Below are 21,575 nucleotides of genomic sequence, written 5' to 3' on the forward strand. Positions count from 1 at the left end.
ATTAATATTTTCATAATAATGTTAATGGTACTCAAAGCAGGTGAACAGCTTTTTGTTTCAAAACTGAAAAAAGGTTTTTCTTGTTTAAAATTGCCGAAACTAATTGTATAGTTTTATATAATTGAAGACCATGGGAAAGTAATAAATTGCACTAAACAGATTTACTTAGACTGCTCCATATAGTAGCAGGATCAGCACCTGTACTTTTTTTTTTTTTTTTTCAAATTAATAGCTACTCTATTTATTTATTTATCTATTTATTTATTTATTTTTATTTTTAGCTGTGTTGGGTCTTCGTTTCGTGCGAGGGCTTTCTCTAGTTGCGGCAAGCGGGGGCCACTCTTCATCGCGGTGCGCGGGCCTCTCACTATCACGGCCCCTCCCGTTGCAGGGCACAGGCTCCAGACGCACAGGCTCAGCAGTTGTGGCTCATGGGCCCAGTTGCTCCACGGCATGTGGGATCTTCCCAGACCAGGGCTCAAACTCGTGTCCCCTGCATTAGCAGGCAGATTCTCAACCACTGCGCCACCAGGGAAGCCCCAGCACCTGTACTTTTTAAAGCTTGTTTCCTGGATCATTTGTGAGAATCTAATCTTGGCCTTGTGTTTTCCCTTCAGAATTCTTTGTGTGGATATCAGATCCGGATGGAGTCTCGAGTGAGTGAATCTACCAGGTTACTCTACTGTACAACAGGGGTTTTGCTAAGAAAACTTCAAGAAGATGGTCTCCTAACTAATGTGTCTCACGTTATTGTAGATGAGGTGAGTTGATTCTGTAGTCATGTTCAGAAAAAAATTCTAAACATTTTTGTATTAAAAAGATATTACAAAAAAAAAAAAAAAAAAAAAAAAAGATATTACTTCTAAAACTAGCTAACATTTTTTTCATGCTTATTAAATGCCAGACACTTTACATATAATAATTATTTAATTTCCTCTACATATAATAATTAATTTCCTCTAACAAATGTGTCTCCTGTAAATTGATTTATTTAACAAATGCTGTATAACATTTGCTATATGCAAGGTGCTATTTTAAGGACTTCATATATACAACTTCAATTAGTCCTTCCAGCAATCCAGTGAAGTAGATATTATTATCCCTATTTTACAGTTGAGGCACACAGAGGTTAAATAGCTTGCTCAAATTCACACGGCCAATAAGCTCTACAGCTGGGGGTTCAAACCCAGGCAGTACATCTGCAGCCATCTCTTACCAGTCTGCTGCCTCTCAGCTACATTTGTTAAAGGATTTTCTCGGATTCTTATAAAAAGCAAGGAATCCTCATCAGTATGTCATTTTCTCTATAAATATACCCCTACTTGAATCAAATTTGAATGCACACTAAAATTGAATTATGCCAAAAGTTTCACATTAGAATTATTTAAAATGGTATACTAGCCTAGTATATGTTAAACTGACTTGCTTTGTACATAATTTTTTGAAAAAGAAATAAGATATACAGCATTTCTATTATTCAAAAAAAATTTTTTTCTATTTTCCCTGATGTAAAGTTTCTATGAATGTCTGTTAATTCACCAAGTTCAGAAGGCATTAGTGAAAGTTCAGTCATTCTTTGATTTTTAATTAATAGACTATACATAGATTATTGGGTTATTTTCCTCGTTTTGGTTAGTAAGTATTAGAAGTATAGAGAGATACAAAAATGAAAATAAAGATTATCTGTAGTCTCATCCAGAAAAAAAATTAATATTGACATTTGTGCATTTATATACGTGTATGTTTAGCATGTGTGATATTTATTTTATAATTCTTTCACATCATTAGATAGTCTACAAAAACACTATTTTTTAATAGCTTTATAGAAGTATATAATTTGGATGTCCCATAATTTATTTAACCATTTTCCTGTTGTTGGACAAGTTTAGGGTAAGATGTTTTTAAATATAATAATTTTGGTAATAGATGAGTGATAGGAATTCATTTTTATCTAAGGAGTCTTTAATCTTCAGTGGGAGAAGGCGTTGTACTGTTATCACTAAGATGTCAAAAAGAAAGAGGATGTATGGCTGCTTGATTGAGCAAGCCCATTGGTAACTTGCTCCTGGCAGTGCTGGGTGGGGAATGGGGTGTCACAGTTGCAGCTGTGCATGGCTAAGACCTAGATTTTATCAATATCCTCAAGAATCAACTTAAGTCAAAATGCTAATTTATCTATTTATAATGAGAAATTTTTACTGCTAGGTAAGATGAAATACTTATATCAGCCAGTCAGTAAGTTTTCTTGGAGCCCCAAATTATTAGAAAATTGATTGATAAATATATATCAGAATGAACCCTAATTTAAAAGTTAGACCAACTTCAGGGAGCTGTTCTTTGATGTTTTAGTATTAGCAGTCTGTAGGTGTGATTTACTGAATTGTGCTTCAGTGTGATAATGTCAACCTCTCGTTGAGAAGTACAGTAAGAGTAAGAAAAAACCCAGTGAAATTCATCATCATGTTAAATATAATGATGTAAGAGATGCTGGCATAGAGTTCATTACATTATTCAGGGCCTTCTTTATGAAGATGCTCAGGATAATACTTCTGGCTTTCTTATTCGGAATAGTTGTGCGATTTGTTTTAGTTTATGGTCAGTGTGTGAGTTAAGTAGCTTTTCCTCTGGCTGCTGGTATGTTTACAGCCAAACTTTTTGCCCACCTCTTCCAAGTGTACTTAATAAAGCATACATTTTTATTAGCTCTATTTTATGTTTTATCCTCATTTTTAATTTTCTTTTTAAAAAATGTCAGTATCTGTATAAATTACCATCTATTTGAGGAGGTTCCCCAGATCTGTTTCATCCATCAGGAAATCTTTCTTTCTTGAGCTTCAGATATAAATATCCTGGTCAAACTACCAAAGTAAAAACATCCAAGATTATTCCTTCTTCTTTCTCCCATATCCCCTAAATCCAATCACCTAGACTTTGTTGATTTTACTTTTCTCACATTCATTTACCTCTCCATATTCACTGGTATTGCCCTCATATAGGCTACCATTATCTCTTTTAATTAGTACAAAAGCCTCTAATAAAACTTCCTACTTTCTGTTTTGCTCTCTTCTACTACATTCTTCAATTATAGCTGGAGTTATCTTTTTTAAAACAAAATTCAGACCACATGATCCCCCTGCTTTGAAATATCTTACTCACTACCCTGACTCATTAGGATAAAGTCTCAACTCCTTAACACGGTTTACAAGACCTCATATGGGCAGATTACTGAGTACCTCGCCAGCTCTATCTCTTGCCCGTTCCTCATCCCATGCTCAAGGCATCATTTTTGTTTCTTCATTTCCTGAAATGTATAATTATCCCCCTGTCCACCATGATTTTGCACAAGTTGTGTCCCATGACTACTTTTTCTCCCTTTATCATACTGTTCCTTTCTCCTCCTTTTTTTAAAACTCATTTCATTTCTCAGCACAGATGGCAGATATCTCTTAGTAGCCTTCCTGACCACCTGAATTAGCTACCCCTTGCTGTACAGCAGAAACTAACACATTATAAATCAACTATACTCCAATTAAAAAAAAAATAAATATAAAACAAACAAAAAAAGAATATTAGACCCCTCCCCCCCCCAAAAAAATTAACTACCCTTCATATGTAATTTCAAACCATCCTCTACAGTATCCTCTTCCAAGGCTGTAAACTCTGAAATGAAAAGACTATCTTGGTCATTTTTTAATCCCCAGCATCTAGCACTAATGCTTAGTACTGTTTGTAGTGAACACTTGACCGCTGTTGCCTCCCTTCCGAGCAAATGAACGATCAAAACCGTTTTAATTTTTGTTATCTTGATGTATTCTATCTTTTGTATGCTGCCTTAATCTCATAAAATAAAATGGAGTAGAAATAACTCCAGTACAGGAAGTTGGAATATAGACTGGTACATCCAGCAGATACTGAGTTCTGACAATGTCCCATGTTTTTTTATGCTCTATAGCAGGTTTACAATGCTCGTCCCTAAAATGCATCTGTTGGAAGGGCATAAGAGCCTTTTTCTCAGACAGTTGATAGAGAACCTGTCAGATTCCTACTAATCAAATTCCCCTTTTTCTACATAGTAGATAAACCATCTGTCTTGTTGCAGTTTTGTGTCTGTTCAGTTGTGTATTAGTAGCAGTGCTTTAAGAGTTACACTAGCTTCTACGTGAAATTTGAGAGACACCCTAATCTTATCAGCTGCACACTTACAAACATCTCCTGAGGTAGAGTCCTACTATCATAGCTACTCTTGTTCATTATATGCTGATTTTTACTGACTTCAATTTTAGAGGGTGACTTTATTTTCAATTCTGAAGATCTGCCTTATTTGAAACATACAGCTTCTCTTTCTGCATGTACTGACTATATGTAAATATTGATTAACTTTTAGTAGATTTGAGTGTCTGATTGTTTTAGCCTATTACTTGACCTTATGATTTTTTTGTTCCCCTTATGCTAGGTTCATGAAAGAAGTGTCCAGTCAGACTTCCTACTAATTATCTTGAAGGAAATTTTACAGAAACGCTGTGATCTACATTTGATTCTAATGAGTGCCACTGTAGACAGTGAAAAGTTTTCTAGCTATTTCATACACTGCCCTATTCTGAGAATTTCAGGAAGAAATTATCCTGTTGAGGTAAGTTTTCTTTATAATGCATATGTAAACAGAAACTACATTCCCACCAGTGAGTGTCACCATAAGACAGGCCCTTAAGTGTGAGCCTAGAACGATTCCTAGGGTAGTGCAAGTCAAGAGAGGACCTGAAGGGCTTCCCTGGTGGCACAGTGGTTAAGAATCTGCCTGCCAATGCAGGGGACACGGGTTCGAGCCCTGGTCTGGGAAGATCCCACATGCCATGGAGCAACTGGGCCCGTGAGCCACAACTACTGAGTCTGCGCGTCTGGAGCCTGTTCTCCGCAACTACAGAGGCCGCGATAGTGAGAGGCCCGCACATCGCGATGAAGAGTGGCCCCCGCTCGCTGCAACTAGAGAAAGCCCTCGCACAGAAACGAAGACCCAACACAGCAAAAATAAATAAATAAATAAATTTATTAAAAAAAAAGAATCTGCCTGCCAATGCAGGGGACACGGGTTCGTGCCCTGGCCCGGGGAAGATCCCACGTACCACAGAGTGACTAAACCCATGCGCCACAACTACTGAGCCTATGCTCTAGAGCCTGCGAGCCACAACGGAGCCCACATGCCTCAACAACTGAAGCCCACGTGCCTAGAGCCCGTGCTCTGCAACAAGAGAAGCCATGACAATGAGAAGCCCGCGCACCGCAACGAAGAGTAGCCCCCACTCACCACAACTAGAGAAAGCCCGCGCACAGCAACAAAGACCCAACACAGCCAAAATAAATAATAATAAATAAGTTAATTAATTTTAAAAAAAGAGAGAGAGAGAGAGGGAGGACCTGGAGATGGCCTTGGGAATCAGATGGCTGGTGCTCCCTTGACTGAGGGTGAGTGGGCTGGAAGGAGGATTCTGCTGACGAACGACATACCTCAGAGGTACACAGCGCAAAACACACTTCCATAGCAAAGGCATTACATCCAGATTGGGGGTAGCTGCCTAGCAATAAGGAACCCCTTTTTCACCCATCCCTCAAATTTAGGCTTGTCTTTGAAGCTTCCTTCTATTCTTAATGTTTGCCCTTTTGGTTCAGCTGATAAAGGCTGCTCTTTTAATTGGTTTTCACATGTGAAAAATATACACCATGATGTGCTTTGTCCTGAGACTACTAGGAATAGATCCATCTACATCAGCCAAGTTCTTCGCTACCAATAAATGCAGAAAAAAGCTTTTTTCGTAATATTCTAAATTAGCATTTGGTGACATTCAAAAGGTAACAATCCCTTGTTCTCTTTAAAATGATATTTACTGAAATGAATTTGAGTTCACTATTTATATGCCTTAATCTATGCAGGTTTTTCATCTTGAAGATATAATAGAAGAAACGGGCTTTGTCCTGGAGAAAGACTCAGAATATTGTCAGAAATTTCTGGAGGAGGAAGAAGAAATAACCGTTAATGTTACAAGCAAAGCAGGGGGAATAAAAAAGTATCAGGTAAAAATAAAACATTTTTGAAAGACATCTGATTGTGATATCCAGGGCACAAACTGCCATAAGAGTTTAAAAATATGGCTGACACAGTGCATTCAAATATAATCTGGTAGAAGAAGAACAGATATGATTATGAGCAAATTTTAAAGGTCATTTCTTTAAATCTTTGTTTCACTGACTCTAGTGTTTGGCTTACGATATTTACTTTATCTCAACACCTTAGATAGTCAGGATGGGGCAGGACCAAGATCTAGATCCTTGCCATTGGTTTTCCTAGCAGCCTCTGTCCTGACATGAGCCAACCTTAGCTCTATACTATCCAGGGCAAGCACGGATCTTCACAGAGAGTTAATTTACTTTCAATGACATAATTTTAGAAATATCACAAAAGCTACATTATCCTGCATCTTGGCCAGTGGTACTATACACAGTATTTTCATTATATCCACAATATTTCATTCATCTAATGGAAGCACAAAGTAGAAGTTACTTTATCCTTTAGTTAAGCAGATAAACCAAGGAAGCAAAAACTAAAATCTTTCCCTGAAACTGCAGAGATAGAAATTAGAAACTAAAGAAAGACTTTAAAAAATTAAAAGTAGTATTTCAAAGGAGATGATTGGAATTCAGCAACCAAAATAGAATCTAGAAGGAATGAGGCAGGTGTAAATTACTTAATAAAGTTATTATTACCTCTCTTGGCCAGGCTGCTTTTCACAATGCATCCATTGTTCTGTTTTTCTTCATTTCTTTTTTAATTTAGGGTTTACATGCCAAGATAAGAAGGTTTGCTATACTTAAGCGGGCTGTATGAAATGAAATTAATAGGAGAGATGAAATTTTATAATACTTTAATTCTGTTAAAAATTGTATTCTTGCTATATTTTAACAAAATAATAGTGACAATGAGAAAAATACAGATTTGAATGAATGCAAATAGCTCCTTTTTTCCTTCTTTGTCTTATAAAAATACATAATATTTTTGTTCAGCTTTTTCTGATTGTGTTTCTTTTAGGAATACATCCCAGTTCAGACTGGAACAAGTGATGATTTAAATCCATTTTACCAAAAGTACAGCAACCGCACTCAGCATGCTATTCTCTACATGAATCCTCATAAAATCAACCTGGATCTCATTTTGGAACTTCTTACATATTTAGGTATGTATCTATTTCTAATGTGTCTCCATTTGTTTTGATAAAACTTTTCTAACTGGAGATGTTCTATTAATATCTTATACGCTGTTCCTTATTTTTGAATATTGTATCTTTTTAAAAATTTCAGACAGAAGTCCCCAGTTCAAAAATGTTGAAGGAGCAGTACTGATCTTTTTACCAGGCCTTGCTCATATTCAACAGTTGTATGATCTCTTATCAACTGACAGAAGATTTTTTTCAGAACGGTAACTACAAATCTTCATTATATTCCTGGTAGTTTTAAAACAGAAAAATGTTTCGCACATTAAAACTCTTGATCAGAACTTTCAAAGTCTTTTCACCTTTAGTTAAAATTGTCCATGGCAAAGCTCTTTATTTTCTTTTAACATTTCTATTATAGCATTTTATCTACTAAAATTTTTAGGTACTATTTCTACATTTATTTTATTTTCTCAATATGATTAAGCAGAGGGAATCCTGTGGTTAAGAGTAAGATGGTGACTCCCCGCCCCAGCACACTGGATGGTGCAAAACCCTAACAGCATTGCAGTTTATCATCCATACTTTTTTTTAAAAAATATCTTTGAAGCACTTTTTTTTTCTTTTTAATAAATTTATTTATTTATTTATTTTTGGCTGCGTTGGGTCTTCGTTGCTGCGTGTGGGCTTTCCTCTAGTTGCGGCGAGCAGGGGCTACTCTTCGGTGCGGTGTGCTGGCTTCTCGTTGCGGTGGCTTCTCTTGTTGCAGAGCACGGTCTCTAGGTGCACGGGCTTCAGTAGCTGTGGCTTGTGGACTCTAGAGCGCAGGCTCAGTAGTTGTGGCACACGGGCTTAGTTGCTCCAGGTTATGTGGGATCTTCCCGGACTAGGGCTCGAACCCGTGACCCGTGCATTGGCAGGTGGATTCTTAACCACTGTGCCACCAGGGAAGCCCATCCATACATATTGAATTGGCTTTTTACTATGCCTGTTTTGATACAGTTATTACCGCTGTTATGGTTATAACTTCAGCATCAGAATACATTTTTAAAATTCTTTAAACCCTACATTCCATATAATTCATTCATATTAAGTTTTTTCTCTTTGATGAGTATATATGGGGTTTCATTGTACCATTTTCAGAACTTCTGTGTGTGTTTAAAATTTTTCATAATAAAAAATTTAAAAATTGCTTTCTATTTGCAAATAAATTTTGTTATTCTTTGCAGTGTCTTCTAAAGAGAAACTCTTGCTAAGAACTATGATTTTAACTTTCAGATATAAAGTGATAGCTCTGCATTCTATTCTTTCAACTCAAGATCAAGCTGCAGCATTCACACTTCCTCCTCAAGGAGTCAGGAAGGTAAAATTCAGTACAGCAAATTTATATGTGATCCAACTGAGAATATTTCATAAAAGTGTTATGACTTTGTATCATCAAAGACAGTTGTTAATATTAAGTGCCTTATAGTGCATGCAGACTCCAGATGCTCGGCAGCTTAACATAATCAAAAGTGAACCCAGTATTAAAATTCAATTTATATTAGGTGTTTATGTTTATATTATATGTTATTAATAACTTTAGGGGAGTGGTAGTTTAAAAATATGGCATGGATGTTGCTTATGAAAAGAAAAATTACTACTATTCCTTAAAGAAGATATCACAAAGGATGTTGGATATCAGGAGCTACTTGAATCCTGGGAGGATTCTTTTTTGTTCTCTTTGCTACTCATCCCTGATTATTTTTGCAATACAGAGACCATTAGGTTAGGAAACAATCTAAGTATTTTCATCGTCTCCTCTGTTCGGATGCTGAACGAAGAGATACTTGGCAAAGAGAGTTTCTCAGATTTTGACCCTCTTTTAGGCGGGGGGCAAAAAAGAGCACAATGTAGAAACTCTGGGGAACACAGAGCTCCCAGCAAGAGCCTGCACTCTAATGCAGGAGGCCTGGGTTCTTGTCCCTAAGCTGCTGCCATGTCTGTGACCTTTGGCAACCCAGTCAGCTTCCTTTCTCATCTTTAAACAGGAGCTGGATTAAACTTACGGTTTTCTAACTGTGCTCTGAAAACTCCAGGGGTTCAGAGGCTGTGTGCTCTGATCTGTAACATTTGGCTTCCCTGTAACATTTTGTCTTAAGAAAAGGATTCCACCTCTAAAAACTTCGATCACCTAGGTCCCATCTAAATCTTAATAATCTGGGTTCTGTTTCCTAGGATAAATGAGTAAGAAAAGCAAGCATTCAGTATTGAGATAGAGTGATAATATATTGAATTTGGCCTAGAATTTCCTAAATGTTTTACCTCCAAAGACTCAACAGAAAAAATAAAAAGAAGAAACAAACAAAAAAGCCACAAGAAGATTGCACTATTCAGCCATCACCATTAAGAAATTTTGAGCTAGAAAGGGACTTAAGAAGTCATCTATTTTTCTACCTTGTAATTTGCAGGTCAGGTAATTGGAGGCCAGAGAGGTAAAATGACTTGCCCAGGTCACAAAGCTAATAAGTAGCAGAGCCAGGGCAACAACCCACCAGTTCTTCTTACTGAAGAACTATTACTTTTTTATCTACTTAACTGTGAAGTTTCTGCTGAGCAGTCTCCATTCTCTGATCCAATTTCCCATTCCATGTATGTCATTTTTAAGATGACTGACTAGAATTAGGGGACTGGTATTTTTGTTGGAATAAGAATCTATAACTTTAATTAATAAGCTATGGTGATAAAATTAATTAGAGCAAATTTAAATTACACAGTAATAGCAATTAGATTGTGAATTTTTGTAAATAAAATTGTAATTCATTTTTTAAAATTCATTGGTTAAACTATCCAAAGGAGTTTAAATGATGGCACATTGCTGAAAGTTGTTACCTAAATGTTTTGGCTTTTTATTTTCAGATTGTTTTAGCAACAAATATTGCAGAGACGGGTATCACTATTCCAGATGTTGTATTTGTAATTGATACCGGAAGAACGAAAGAAAATAAGTAAGTTTGGATTTTCCAAATCAAAACATTTTTAACCTGAAAAGGGCTTGGGACTCTTGAATTCTTAGGAGACATCACAGAATCATTCCAATTTTAGTACATGTGCTGCTGAAGCAAGCATTAGATCACAGAACCATATCAGGAAAATCTCAAATGTCCTAATTCTGCCCAAAACAAAAAGTCTCAGAGAAACTGTAGGGAAGTTTAAAATGTCTGAGAATAAATGTTAAAATTCATGTCATCAGTTTTCCCATAAGTAATGTCAATGTATCGCTACTTTTAGAAAAGTGCTGAGAAAATATTCAGAACATAAATTTTTATAAATTAGTTTATAAATTAATGTTTTACAAAAGCATTATTTATGGGATTACAAAAAAAAGAGCATGAGTTTTAGAATCAGAGTTGGATTATAAATCTATGATCTATAATCTTGAGCAAGTAATATGACCATCAGTTATAATCATCAGTTTCCTCATATGTAAATGGGAAAAATTAAAATTTCATAATTGAAAGTGCCTAGTACAGTAATTGGCACATAATAGATAACTTTAACTGAATCTTCAACAGAAAGATTATTACTTTATAAATGTTTTAATGTTTATATTTCACAAATAAGGGAGACCACCTTAGTAGTCTATTGTAATCTATATACACTGTCCCTAATATTAGGAAACTTGAGCAATATTTGGAAGTGAGTACGACTATCCAGGACAAAATAAACTCTTGATTTTTTTAATTGTACCTGTAGAGGAGGTGTTTTCAGGGTTGAACTGTATCTTGTGAAAGGTGCGTTGAATTGTAACGTTCACAGTGGCATTTCTCAAACTCTCAGAATTCTTATTGCATAATTAAGAGGCACTCTAATCTTCAACTTAATTTTAGAGTCAAATATTTCCAGTTTTTTCAGATTTTGATTTCAGTCAATTATGTACATATTCTCTCCTAAAACATTTCTCTAGGTACCATGAAAGCAGTCAGATGAGTTCTTTGGTGGAGACGTTTGTCAGCAAAGCAAGTGCTCTGCAGCGCCAGGGGAGAGCTGGGCGTGTCAGAGGTGGATTCTGTTTCCGAATGTACACGAGAGAAAGGTATGGCATAGCCCGGAAATTAAAAACACATAAACCAGTACAGTGTGACATTTCTGATAGTATGTATTTAGTATTATTTTATTTTTCAGATTTGAAGGCTTTATGGACTATTCTGTTCCTGAAATCTTGCGTGTGCCTTTGGAGGAATTATGTCTTCATATTATGGTAATCCCAGAGGAACTTAGATGAATTTTTTGTTCTTCACCCCTTTCTGGGCAGGCGGGTGGGACGAAGACTTCAACTTATCTTACCTTCTGTTGCTCTAGATTTTCAAGTATTTTATTTACTCTTCTTTAATAAATGCCCCCTTCCCCCATCTTTTGTAAGTAAACCCACTGTGCTTTAAGTCTGCCATAGGCACTCATAGTTTTTAGATGAAAATATAGACTCATAACCTAGACCAGTAGTTCTCAACTGGGGACGATATTGCTCACCAGGGAAAAACTGGAATGTCAAGAAACATTTTTGGTTGTCAGAACTGGGGGGAGAGGGAGACCATGCTATGGACATCTAGTGGGTCAAGGCCAGGGATGCTGCTAAACATTCTACAATGAACAGCACAGTCCCCTAAAACAGAATTATCCGGCCCCAAATAACAATAGAGCTGGACTTGAGAAATCCTAGCCTAGACCAAAGGCTTCCTACTCTGACAGATCTATAATATCCTTCAGTTCTCAGATTTTTGATTCTATAAAAATCAGAAATGAAGAAACTAAAAATATGGACTGGAAGATCTCATCCTCTTTGCTACTCCCTTAATAGACACAGACATTTATCCTCCTTGCTTAAAATTTTACTTAAATTTAGTTCCAGTTTGACCATCTCTTTGTTAATTCTTTCTGATCACATACTAATTTATCACTTTTTCAATCTGCAGAAATGCAATCTTGGTTCTCCTGAAGATTTCCTCTCCAAAGCTTTAGATCCTCCTCAACTTCAAGTAATCAGCAATGCAATGAATTTACTCCGAAAAATTGGAGCTTGTGAACTAAATGAGCCTAAACTGACTCCATTGGGCCAACACCTTGCAGCTTTGCCTGTGAATGTCAAAATTGGCAAGATGCTTATTTTTGGTGCCATTTTTGGCTGTCTTGATCCAGTGGTAAGACAAACAACACTGCTGCTTCTTCACTGTAAATATCATTTTGGCTGGGGACGTATTAAGTTTAGAAACAAATTTTAACTTTTATTTTTTTTAACTAAACAGAATGTCTGTACTAACATTAAAACCAGGAAATCTAAATGCTTAATGAGAATTTTTGAATATTTAACTTTTTATATTTATATACAAGAAAATCATCCATTTACTAAGTGTATTGTAGGTGCTATTTTGTAAAAGGGTTTTGGCTTGTCTAGACTTTTGCTATCAAACATCCCACTTGAAATATTTTTACTTAATTGAATATACAGTAAGTGATTCTTAGAGCGTTTTGAACTCCGCACATAAGTAGAATCAAAACTTCCTTTTTTCTGAGTTACCTCTGAGTTAGCAATTACCAGCGATTCTGTTTTCTCAAATTATCTCAGAATTAACAAACTTTGTGACTCTGAATCTCTTGGCTCATATGCCTGCTCTGCCATTCCAACTTTCCAGCTATATCAAGTTGTGGCCTTTTCTGGGACTACAAATCAAGGCTGTTTGAAAATGAAATGGAGAGAGTATGACTTACTCTAGTCTCTTTTTTTCTAGTATCAGATATAGATACTCACCAGAATTGTGTTGAGTCCAAGAAATATCCTCTGCCATGACAGTTGATCTGAAAAGCTGCAACAACAACAACAAATGGGTTGTTATGTAGTCCAGATTATGTAAGAAGTATTTAAAGAGCATTGCAGACAATGGAAATTCAGGCTAGGAGTCAAGATCCCTGAGCTGTGGTTAAGGGATTTCTTTTAACTGTGTGACAGACTATAAATCACACAAATATTCATTTTTTTAAATCTCTGATTCTGGTGGTATTACTTCCCTACCCACAAAGATGGTGTAAAAGTAAAGTGATAAATGTTTAAAATTCCATAAAATGAAACTAAAAGTAACTAATTAAAATGAAAATATGTAGCTATTATAGAACACGATAAATTGAAAAGAAGAAACGTGCAACTTGAAAGTGCAATTGTTTTATGATTTGCTTTCTATTTCAAATCAGCTTTCAATATATACCTCTTTAATGACAAATTTTTTGGTTATTTATGGATAGGCAACACTAGCTGCAGTTATGACAGAGAAGTCTCCTTTTACCACACCAATTGGTCGAAAAGATGAAGCAGATCTTGCAAAATCAGCTTTGGCTATGGCAGATTCAGACCATCTGACGATCTACAATGCATATCTGGGGTAAAGAAATAATCTGGGTTTTGTCAGTAGGTCAAACCTGAGGGTATTTACTTTTTAAAAAAATTTATTTTTGACTTTTATTAAAAAGATACATTTAAGATTTAAATTTATTTTTAGTTACTGCATCTGTCAAGTTGAATTATTTTAAAGATTCACATTTTTATAATCCTAAAATTTACGAATGTACTCTGTATTATTATGTGTATATTACCTTGTACTTGAAGTTATGAATTTACTGTTATACATGAACAAAAAATATCTGTATTGTAATTGAAATTCTTACATACAATTGGCTAGTTCCTAAAACTTCCTCTTTTGATATGATTATAATGTAATTAAAGCTTTGGTTAGTACATCTGAAAAACAGTTTGGAAACATATTAAAATTTGGTCATTTTACTTATGTAGATGGAAGAAAGCACGGCAAGAAGGAGGCTATCGTTCTGAAATAGCATACTGCCGGAGGAACTTTCTTAATAGAACATCACTGTTAACCCTAGAGGTAAGTCTTAATGCAACTATCTTAATTCAGGGTCATATAGTCAAGAGGATTAATTTGGAAAAAGAAATGCCTAGGATAGTGCTTGACACATAGTAAGGGTTTAATAAACATTTGCTGAATTAATAAATTTGTGATTTTTTGTTTTGTTTATCCCAGCAGTTAACCTGTATTACACAGTGATTCAAAATAGTATGTAACAATCATAATATATTCAGGAAATGATCAAAGATGCAACATGATTTCATAGAAATAACACTAGCTTGGGAATTAGGATAGTTGTCTATTCAGCAGCTCAGCTTGAGGAAGGTTAATTAAGTCTCAGTTTCTCATTTTAAAAAATAGAATTGAATTGGGGATATTCTATAGTTTTTCTTAACTCTGATAATCAGCTGTTATTTTTAATTATTATGGAAATTTTCAAACATACAAAATAGTATAGGGAACTCCTGGGTACTCATTTCCCACTTCTGTAATTATCAACACGTGCTCAACCTTGTTTTACTTATACTCCCGTTAATCCACTATCTGCCCTCTAGATTATTCTGAAGCAAATCCCAGGTGTCAGATTGTTATATGTCTCTGAAGTATAGGACTATTTTTTTCTTTAACATTACCATGCCTTAAAAAATAATTCCTTAATATCATCAACTATACAGTATTTAAATATCCCTGATTATCTCATAAATGTTTCTTTACAGCTAGTTCAAATCATGATCCACACAAGGTCCACACATTGATTGATATGTCTCAAGTTTAGTACATTTAAAGGGAAATGGTGTTTAGTGCAGACATGCTATAAAAGTATTCATAACCTCTCACACAATTCCCATAACCTCTCACATAATTCCCCTATTCTATGCTCATATTTTAAAAGGTTAAAAAATATTTTTATTCCCATATAATTTGACCAATTTTTGTGTGTGTAATTTAAAATAACTGCTGAACCTAGTACCTAAGCATCTATTAGGTGCTTAGTCAATATTTTTGAACTAATGAATAAAAACTAGATTATTAGATTAGCCTAACAGTGTACTTCTATAATGTCAGATATGCAGTAGACTTGAAGAATGCAAGAAAAAATAAATAAAAATAAAATAACTGCTGAGATGACAGCAGGGACTTCGCTAAGTGTAATAAACTTTGTCCTTCTTGAAGCAGAAAAAGGGATAAATTGAAAAAACAGATGCCTCTGGGCCAGCTGACTGGGGTTCAAGATATGGAGAGCTAATCAACACTCCTTTATCTCCACTCCACTTCCTTCCAACCTCCAAGTTGCCTCCCACCCCCTTCCTTCTATGAGCCTTTTCTTCACCTCCCCTGGGCTGCAAGGTTTTCAATCTCTTTACCAGCTTTGTGGTGTGGCAGCAACTGTCTGTTTGGTCTTTCCTCTCCTGGACTTAAAGTCCCTTAAGTCCCAAACCAGAAGCCTAAAGTAAATCGTAAATGTACACTTCACCTTTTAATCACTTGTATCCTGTTTACTTTAAAATGCTCATCCTCCCCGTAGTATTTCAGTTGATTGGCACTACTAGAGGTAGAGAAAGATTTTAGGCAACAAGTTTAGATTGTTGCCATTAATAAACTTGGTCAGAGTTCTTTAGGAAATTAAGATGTTTCCCAGAGACAAATGAAGAAGGTTCTTGCAGTCTAGCATCAGAGTCCTCTGTAATTCTTCCTTACTGTTCTCTATGTGACCATCCTTATTGAGTAAAAATCTTGAAAGGAGAGCTACTGTGGAAGTAAATAGACTGAATGAAAATGCGTTCAGGTACATTTTTATTGCTCTCACATTTTAGACATTCTTATTTTATGACATGTAAAGTCTTGGGAAGATAATCTATACAAAATCAGTTGATGTTACGGAATCAGATGACTCCATTTAATCCTTGACTTTCCAGTATCTTTCTCCCTAATGTAATTTGGGCTGTAGTTAACTAAAAATTTGGCATACTGTTAATCTGGTTTTAATTGATGTATGGTTGATTTACAACATAATATTCATTTCAGGTATACAGCATAGTGATTCGGTATCTTTATAGTTTATACTCCATTAAAGGTTATTACACAATAATGGCTATAACTCCCTGTGATGTACAATATATCCTAGTTGCTTGTCTGTTTTATACATACTAGTGTATATCTCTTAATTCCACATCCCTATCTTGCCCCTCCCCCTTTCCCTTCCTCCACTGGTAATCACTTGTTTGTTCTCTGTATCTGTGAGTCTCTTTCTGTTTTGCTGTATACATTTGTTTATTTTAGATTCCACAAGTAAGTGATATCATACAATATCTGTCTTTCTCTGTCTGCCTTATTTCACTAAGCATAATACTCTTTAGATCCATCCACACTGCTGCAAATGGCAGGATTTCATTTTTATTTTTACTAAAATGTTTTTTTGAATTTTATTTTTTTTAATACAGCAGGTTCTTATTAGTCATCTATTGTATACATATTAGTGTATATATGTCAACCCCAATCTCCCAGTCCATTCTACGCCACCTCCGCTTTCCCCCATTGGTGTCCATACTTTTGTTCTCTACATCTGTGTCTCTATTTCTGCCTTGCAAACCGGTTCATCTGTACCATTTTTCTAGATTCCACATATATGTGTTAACACGATATTTGTTTTTCTCTCTGACTTACTTCACTCTGTATGACAGTCTCTGGGTCCCTCCACGTCTCTACAAATGACCCAATTTCGTTCCTTTTTATGGCTGAGTAATATTCCATTGGGTATATGTACCACATCTTCTTTATCCATTCGTCTGTCGATAGGCATTTAGGTTGCTTCCATGACCTGGCTGTTGTAAATAGTGCTGCAATGAACATTGGGGTGCATGTGTCTTTCTGAATTACAGTTTTCTCCAGATATATGCCCAGTAGTGGGATTGCTGGGTCATATGATAATTCTATTTTTAGTTTTTTAAGGAACCTCCATACTGTTCTCCATAGTAGCTGTATCAATTTACATTCCCACCAACAGTGCAAGAGGGTTCCCTTTTCTCCACACCCTCTCCAGCATTTGTTGTTTGTAGATTTTCTGATGATGGCCATTCTGACCGGTATGAGGTGATACCTCATTATAGTTTTGATTTGCATTTCTCTAATAATTAGTGATGTTGAGCAGCTTTTCATGTGCCTCTTGGCCATCTGTATGTCTTCTTTGGAGAAATGTCCGTTTAGATCTTCTGCCCATTTTTTGATTGGGTTGTTTGTTTTTTTAATATTGAGCTGCGTGAGCTGTTTATATATTTTGGAGGTTAATCCTTTGTCCGTTGATTCGTTTGCAAATATTTTCTCCCATTCTGAGGGTTGTCTTTTCGTCTTTCGTCTAAAATTTTACTATAATATTAGATATTTATGGAACTTGAGGAATAGTAATATATTAAGACATTTCTTCACAAGTATTGGCTGGTGCTAAACTTGAAAATAAACTGATATATTAATAAAATGCATAATCTGAACAGTTGGCTAAACTAACAAGATATTATTTATACAAAGACTAATGCACAAAAATATATACTTTTTAAACAAATAAATTTATTAATTTATTTTTGGTTGCATTGGGCCTTCGTTGCTGTGCGCAGGCTTCCTCTAGTTGCAGTGAGCGGGGGCCCCTCTTCGTTGTGGTGTGTGGGCTTCTCATTGCGGTGGCCTCTCTTGTTGCGGAGCACAGGCTCTAGGAGCGTGGGCTTCAGTAGTTGTGGCATGCAGGCTCAGTATTTGTGGCTCGCAGCTCTAGAGCACAGGCTCAGTAGTTGTGGCGCATGGGCTTCATTGCTCTGCGGCATGTGGGATCTTCCCGGACCAGGGCTCGAACCTTTGTCTCCTGCATTGGCAGGTGGATTCTTAACCACTGTGCCACCAGGGAAGCCCAAGATATATACTTTATGCTGCTGGCTTTACTTAGTAACGTGATAGACTAGGAAAATATTTAACAAATATTAATATTTATAATAAGGCTAAAAATGAAAAATTTTAGCATGCCAAATTTCCACAAAGGCTGTTTTTAATTGAGGTATAGTTGATTTACAGTATTAATAAGTTTCAGGTGTATCACAGTGATTCACAAATTTTAAAGATTATGGTTCATTTATAGTTATTATAAAATATTGGGTGTATTCCATGTGCTGGCAATATATCCTTGTAACTTATTTTATACATAGTAGTTTGTACCTCTTAGTCCCCTATCCCTATCTTGCCCCTCCCTCCTTCCCTCTCCCCACTGGTAACCACTAGTTTGTTCTCTATGTCTGTGAGTCTGTTTCTTTTGTGTTATATTCACTAGTTTTATTTTTTAGATTCCACGTATAAGTGATAACACACAGTATTTGTCTTTCTCTGTCTGACATATTTCACTAAGCATAATGCCCTCCAGGTCCATCCAAGTTGTAGCAAATGGCAAAAATTCATTCTTTTTTTATGGTTAAGTAATATTCCATTGTATATACATACATCATCTTCTTTATCCATTTGTCTATTGATGGACATTTGGGTTTTTTCCATATCTTGGCTATTTTAAATGGTGCTGCTATGAACATTGCAGTTCATGTATCTTTTCGAGTTAGTGTTTTTGTTTTTTCCGGATATATGCCCAGGAGTGAGATTGCTGGATCATGTCGTAATTCTGTTTTTAGCTTTTTGGCATCCTGTCAATTTTGATAGGAAACAGTAATATAAAATACAAGGTTGGTTGGCACCTTCTCTATTTTAATTATGATCTTGTCTCTTTTCAACAAACCAATCCAGGATGTAAAGCAGGAGTTAATAAAGTTGGTTAAGGCAGCAGGATTTTTATCATCTACAACTTCCAGTGGCTTGGAAGGAAACAGAGCCTCACAGACCCTTTCCTTCCAAGAAATTGCCCTTCTTAAAGCTGTACTTACTGCTGGACTGTATGACAATGTGGGGAAGATAATCTATACAAAATCAGTTGACGTTACAGAAAAATTGGCTTGCATTGTGGAGACAGCCCAAGGCAAAGCACAAGTACATCCATCCTCAGTAAATCGAGATTTGCAAACTTATGGATGGCTTTTATACCAGGAGAAGGTAAAGTACTCATTCTTAAATTCCAATATTCAGGGCATTATTCTAGAAATCAGTTATAAGAAATTAGGATGCCCAGCAGATATCGTATTTGGTTCTTAAATTGAGCTGTTCATGTTTGTTTATATTCGAAGTCAAGATGTACATGGTTTCTCAACAAAAATATGTAACATGTCTTTTTTCCACATTTCCAAATAAGGGAGATATGGGATGGGATAGAACTATATATGATGTGGCAACAGTTTGAGTCACAGTGCAACCTAAGATAATTTAATAGCAAATATTTGTAGATTACAATTAAAACAGTCAGCCTTTTGAATCATAGCTCATTAAATAAAGATCCATAATTTCAAGCATTGGCTTGAATAACTCCCAGCATATCATCAAACTTAAATGTGTAAAACGTGACAAATTCCTGACTAATGGCCATTGCTGAACCTTGCTTTAGAAACCAGACACTCTGAAACTTAATCATAATTTTATTGTTGCATTAATTATTTAACAGCATTAGCATAAAATTGCTTGTTCATAGTCTCATTTATGTTCAAGGTATATAATTCAGCCTTACAATTAATGTTTAAAATCCTTTTAATAGTATAAATGCACAGGTGGTGACTCTGATTATTATAAAATTGACAAATTATGCACATAAGAGAATGTAGACATGTAGCTTTATAAAACCTGACTTAAAATATATAGTAGCAAATTATAGAAAAATGCTTACATGAAACAGATAAATGAATTTTTTATATTTTTAGGCTGTAAAGTGTTTTTTTCCTCTCTGTTTTTATGCAGATACGGTATGCCCGAGTATATTTGAGGGAAACTACCCTAATAACCCCTTTTCCAGTTTTACTTTTTGGTGGTGACATAGAAGTTCAACACCGGGAACGTCTTCTCTCTGTTGATGGCTGGATCTATTTTCAGGTACATGCTACAACTGATCTTATTGATTATATTAAAATTTCTACTTCCAGTACCACTGAGGTAGTTTTTTTTAAAATTTTATTGGAGTTTGCATAACTTCTTCCAATAATTTGACTTAAAATAGAAGACTTACTTATTTTATCTTGCCTATATGGTTTTAAATCTGTTTAATTTGAAAATCAAGTTATATTGCTATTACAGATTTCATTTAATGTCAGTAATAATTATAATTTGCCATGTGTTGTATACTTCAGTAGTTAACTTTACATGGATTATCCCTAATTTAATACCCTAACAGTCTTGTTAGATAATTTCTATAGTTTCTTTCTATAGACAAGGCACTTAAGCTCAGTGAGAAGTTAAATAACTTACCTAGGTTACATGGATTGTTAATGGTAGAGCAAGGTTTAAACCTAGAACTATCTGATCCTCAAACTCATGCTCCTTCCACTATATTGTGCCACCTATAAAGAGACACAGATTCATAGCTTAAATGCATATTGTCACATTCTTCATTCTTCTCTGGAAAAATTAGACCAACCGGTGCTACCGGCAATAAGTCTATTTCTCTGTAACTCATCAACATTGACCAGTTTAAGCAAATCTAATACATTCTGCCGATATACCATGATAGCTGTTTGTCTAAGACTGGAGATGTAAATTTTAAAGGCAACTTAAAAAATAGGTGCAGTTCTCACAAAGAGGCTGAGGTGGTAGTAGAGTTCTATAACTGGATTGTGGTGATGGTTGCACAACTCTATAAATTAACTAAAAATCATTGGATTGTATACAATGAGTAAATTTTTTATAATCTATAAATTATACCTCAATAAAGCTTTCTTTAAAAATTCCATTTTAAAAACTGTAGTGAGAGAAGAAAACAAACAATTGAAATAATGGTTGCTTTATTTTGGAAAGAGATCAAATTTATGGGTACTTAATAAGGAAATTGAAGTTTATGTATCTTAGCTACAGGAAGTGATTTATTTATATTTTTCCCATAACGTTTTATATTAAAGTCAAGATGTGCTAAAGCATATTGTAAGGTATACATGCTTACTTTGATTTTATTTAAACATATTCCCACTCCCTGGGATTAACATTGTTCAATTTGTTATCTCCTCTCAATAGGCACCTGTTAAGATAGCTGTCATTTTCAAGCAGCTAAGAATTCTCATTGATTCTGTTTTAAGAAAAAAGCTTGAAAATCCTAAGATGTCCCTTGAAAGTAAGTGTTTGATTATAATGCAGGTAGAAAACAGTATACTTTTAAACACTGGCATACACTATAGCTCATTGAGGCTTAAATTCCATGTGATTAAAAATTACTTTAATAAAATTTATTTTATGCTGAATTCCATCAGACACAGACAGTTCTTCATTATTCACAATCTAGTTATTCTCTTAAGATTCTTCTGGTTTACTCCTTCCTCTTCTATGCTTCACTTCTAAACTTCTGGTCATTTCGCAGAAAAAGGATGATAAA

The 21,575-nt window shown here is 35.3% G+C and overlaps 2 protein-coding genes across 13 annotated transcripts in view; one reads left to right on the forward strand and one right to left on the reverse strand.

The window, feature by feature from the left end:
• The window catches only part of DHX29 (DExH-box helicase 29), a 47,020-nt gene that overhangs the window by 22,711 nt on the left and 2,734 nt on the right, over positions 1–21,575 (forward strand). For all 4 annotated transcript variants that reach the window (XM_082457584.1, XM_082457585.1, XM_082457586.1 and 1 more), the window contains 15 exons: positions 618–761; positions 4,454–4,630; positions 5,926–6,066; positions 7,079–7,223; positions 7,348–7,465; positions 8,478–8,562; positions 10,098–10,186; positions 11,146–11,274; positions 11,364–11,439; positions 12,152–12,376; positions 13,473–13,609; positions 14,017–14,110; positions 18,863–19,165; positions 19,958–20,089; positions 21,221–21,317. In XM_082457584.1, coding sequence (XP_082313710.1) covers positions 618–761; positions 4,454–4,630; positions 5,926–6,066; positions 7,079–7,223; positions 7,348–7,465; positions 8,478–8,562; positions 10,098–10,186; positions 11,146–11,274; positions 11,364–11,439; positions 12,152–12,376; positions 13,473–13,609; positions 14,017–14,110; positions 18,863–19,165; positions 19,958–20,089; positions 21,221–21,317 — 2,092 coding nt within the window. The remainder of the gene's footprint in view (positions 1–617; positions 762–4,453; positions 4,631–5,925; positions 6,067–7,078; positions 7,224–7,347; positions 7,466–8,477; positions 8,563–10,097; positions 10,187–11,145; positions 11,275–11,363; positions 11,440–12,151; positions 12,377–13,472; positions 13,610–14,016; positions 14,111–18,862; positions 19,166–19,957; positions 20,090–21,220; positions 21,318–21,575) is intronic.
• Positions 1–21,575, reverse strand: part of LOC309658716 (uncharacterized protein) — a 69,328-nt gene that overhangs the window by 11,657 nt on the left and 36,096 nt on the right. For 7 of the 9 annotated variants that reach the window (XR_014262382.1, XR_014262383.1, XM_082457614.1 and 4 more), the window contains exon 3: positions 12,985–13,039. Coding sequence is in view for 7 of the 9 variants with exons in the window: in XM_082457614.1 (XP_082313740.1) it covers positions 12,985–13,039 (55 nt within the window). In the remaining 2 variants the exon portion in view is untranslated. Of the gene's footprint in view, positions 1–853; positions 2,859–12,984; positions 13,040–21,575 lie in introns of those variants that run through there. The other 2 variants (XM_082457613.1, XM_082457611.1) reach the window with 1 other exon arrangement.

This window comes from Balaenoptera physalus (genome assembly GCF_965194825.1).
Source record: "Balaenoptera physalus genome assembly, chromosome: 3".
NCBI lineage: Eukaryota > Metazoa > Chordata > Mammalia > Artiodactyla > Balaenopteridae > Balaenoptera > Balaenoptera physalus.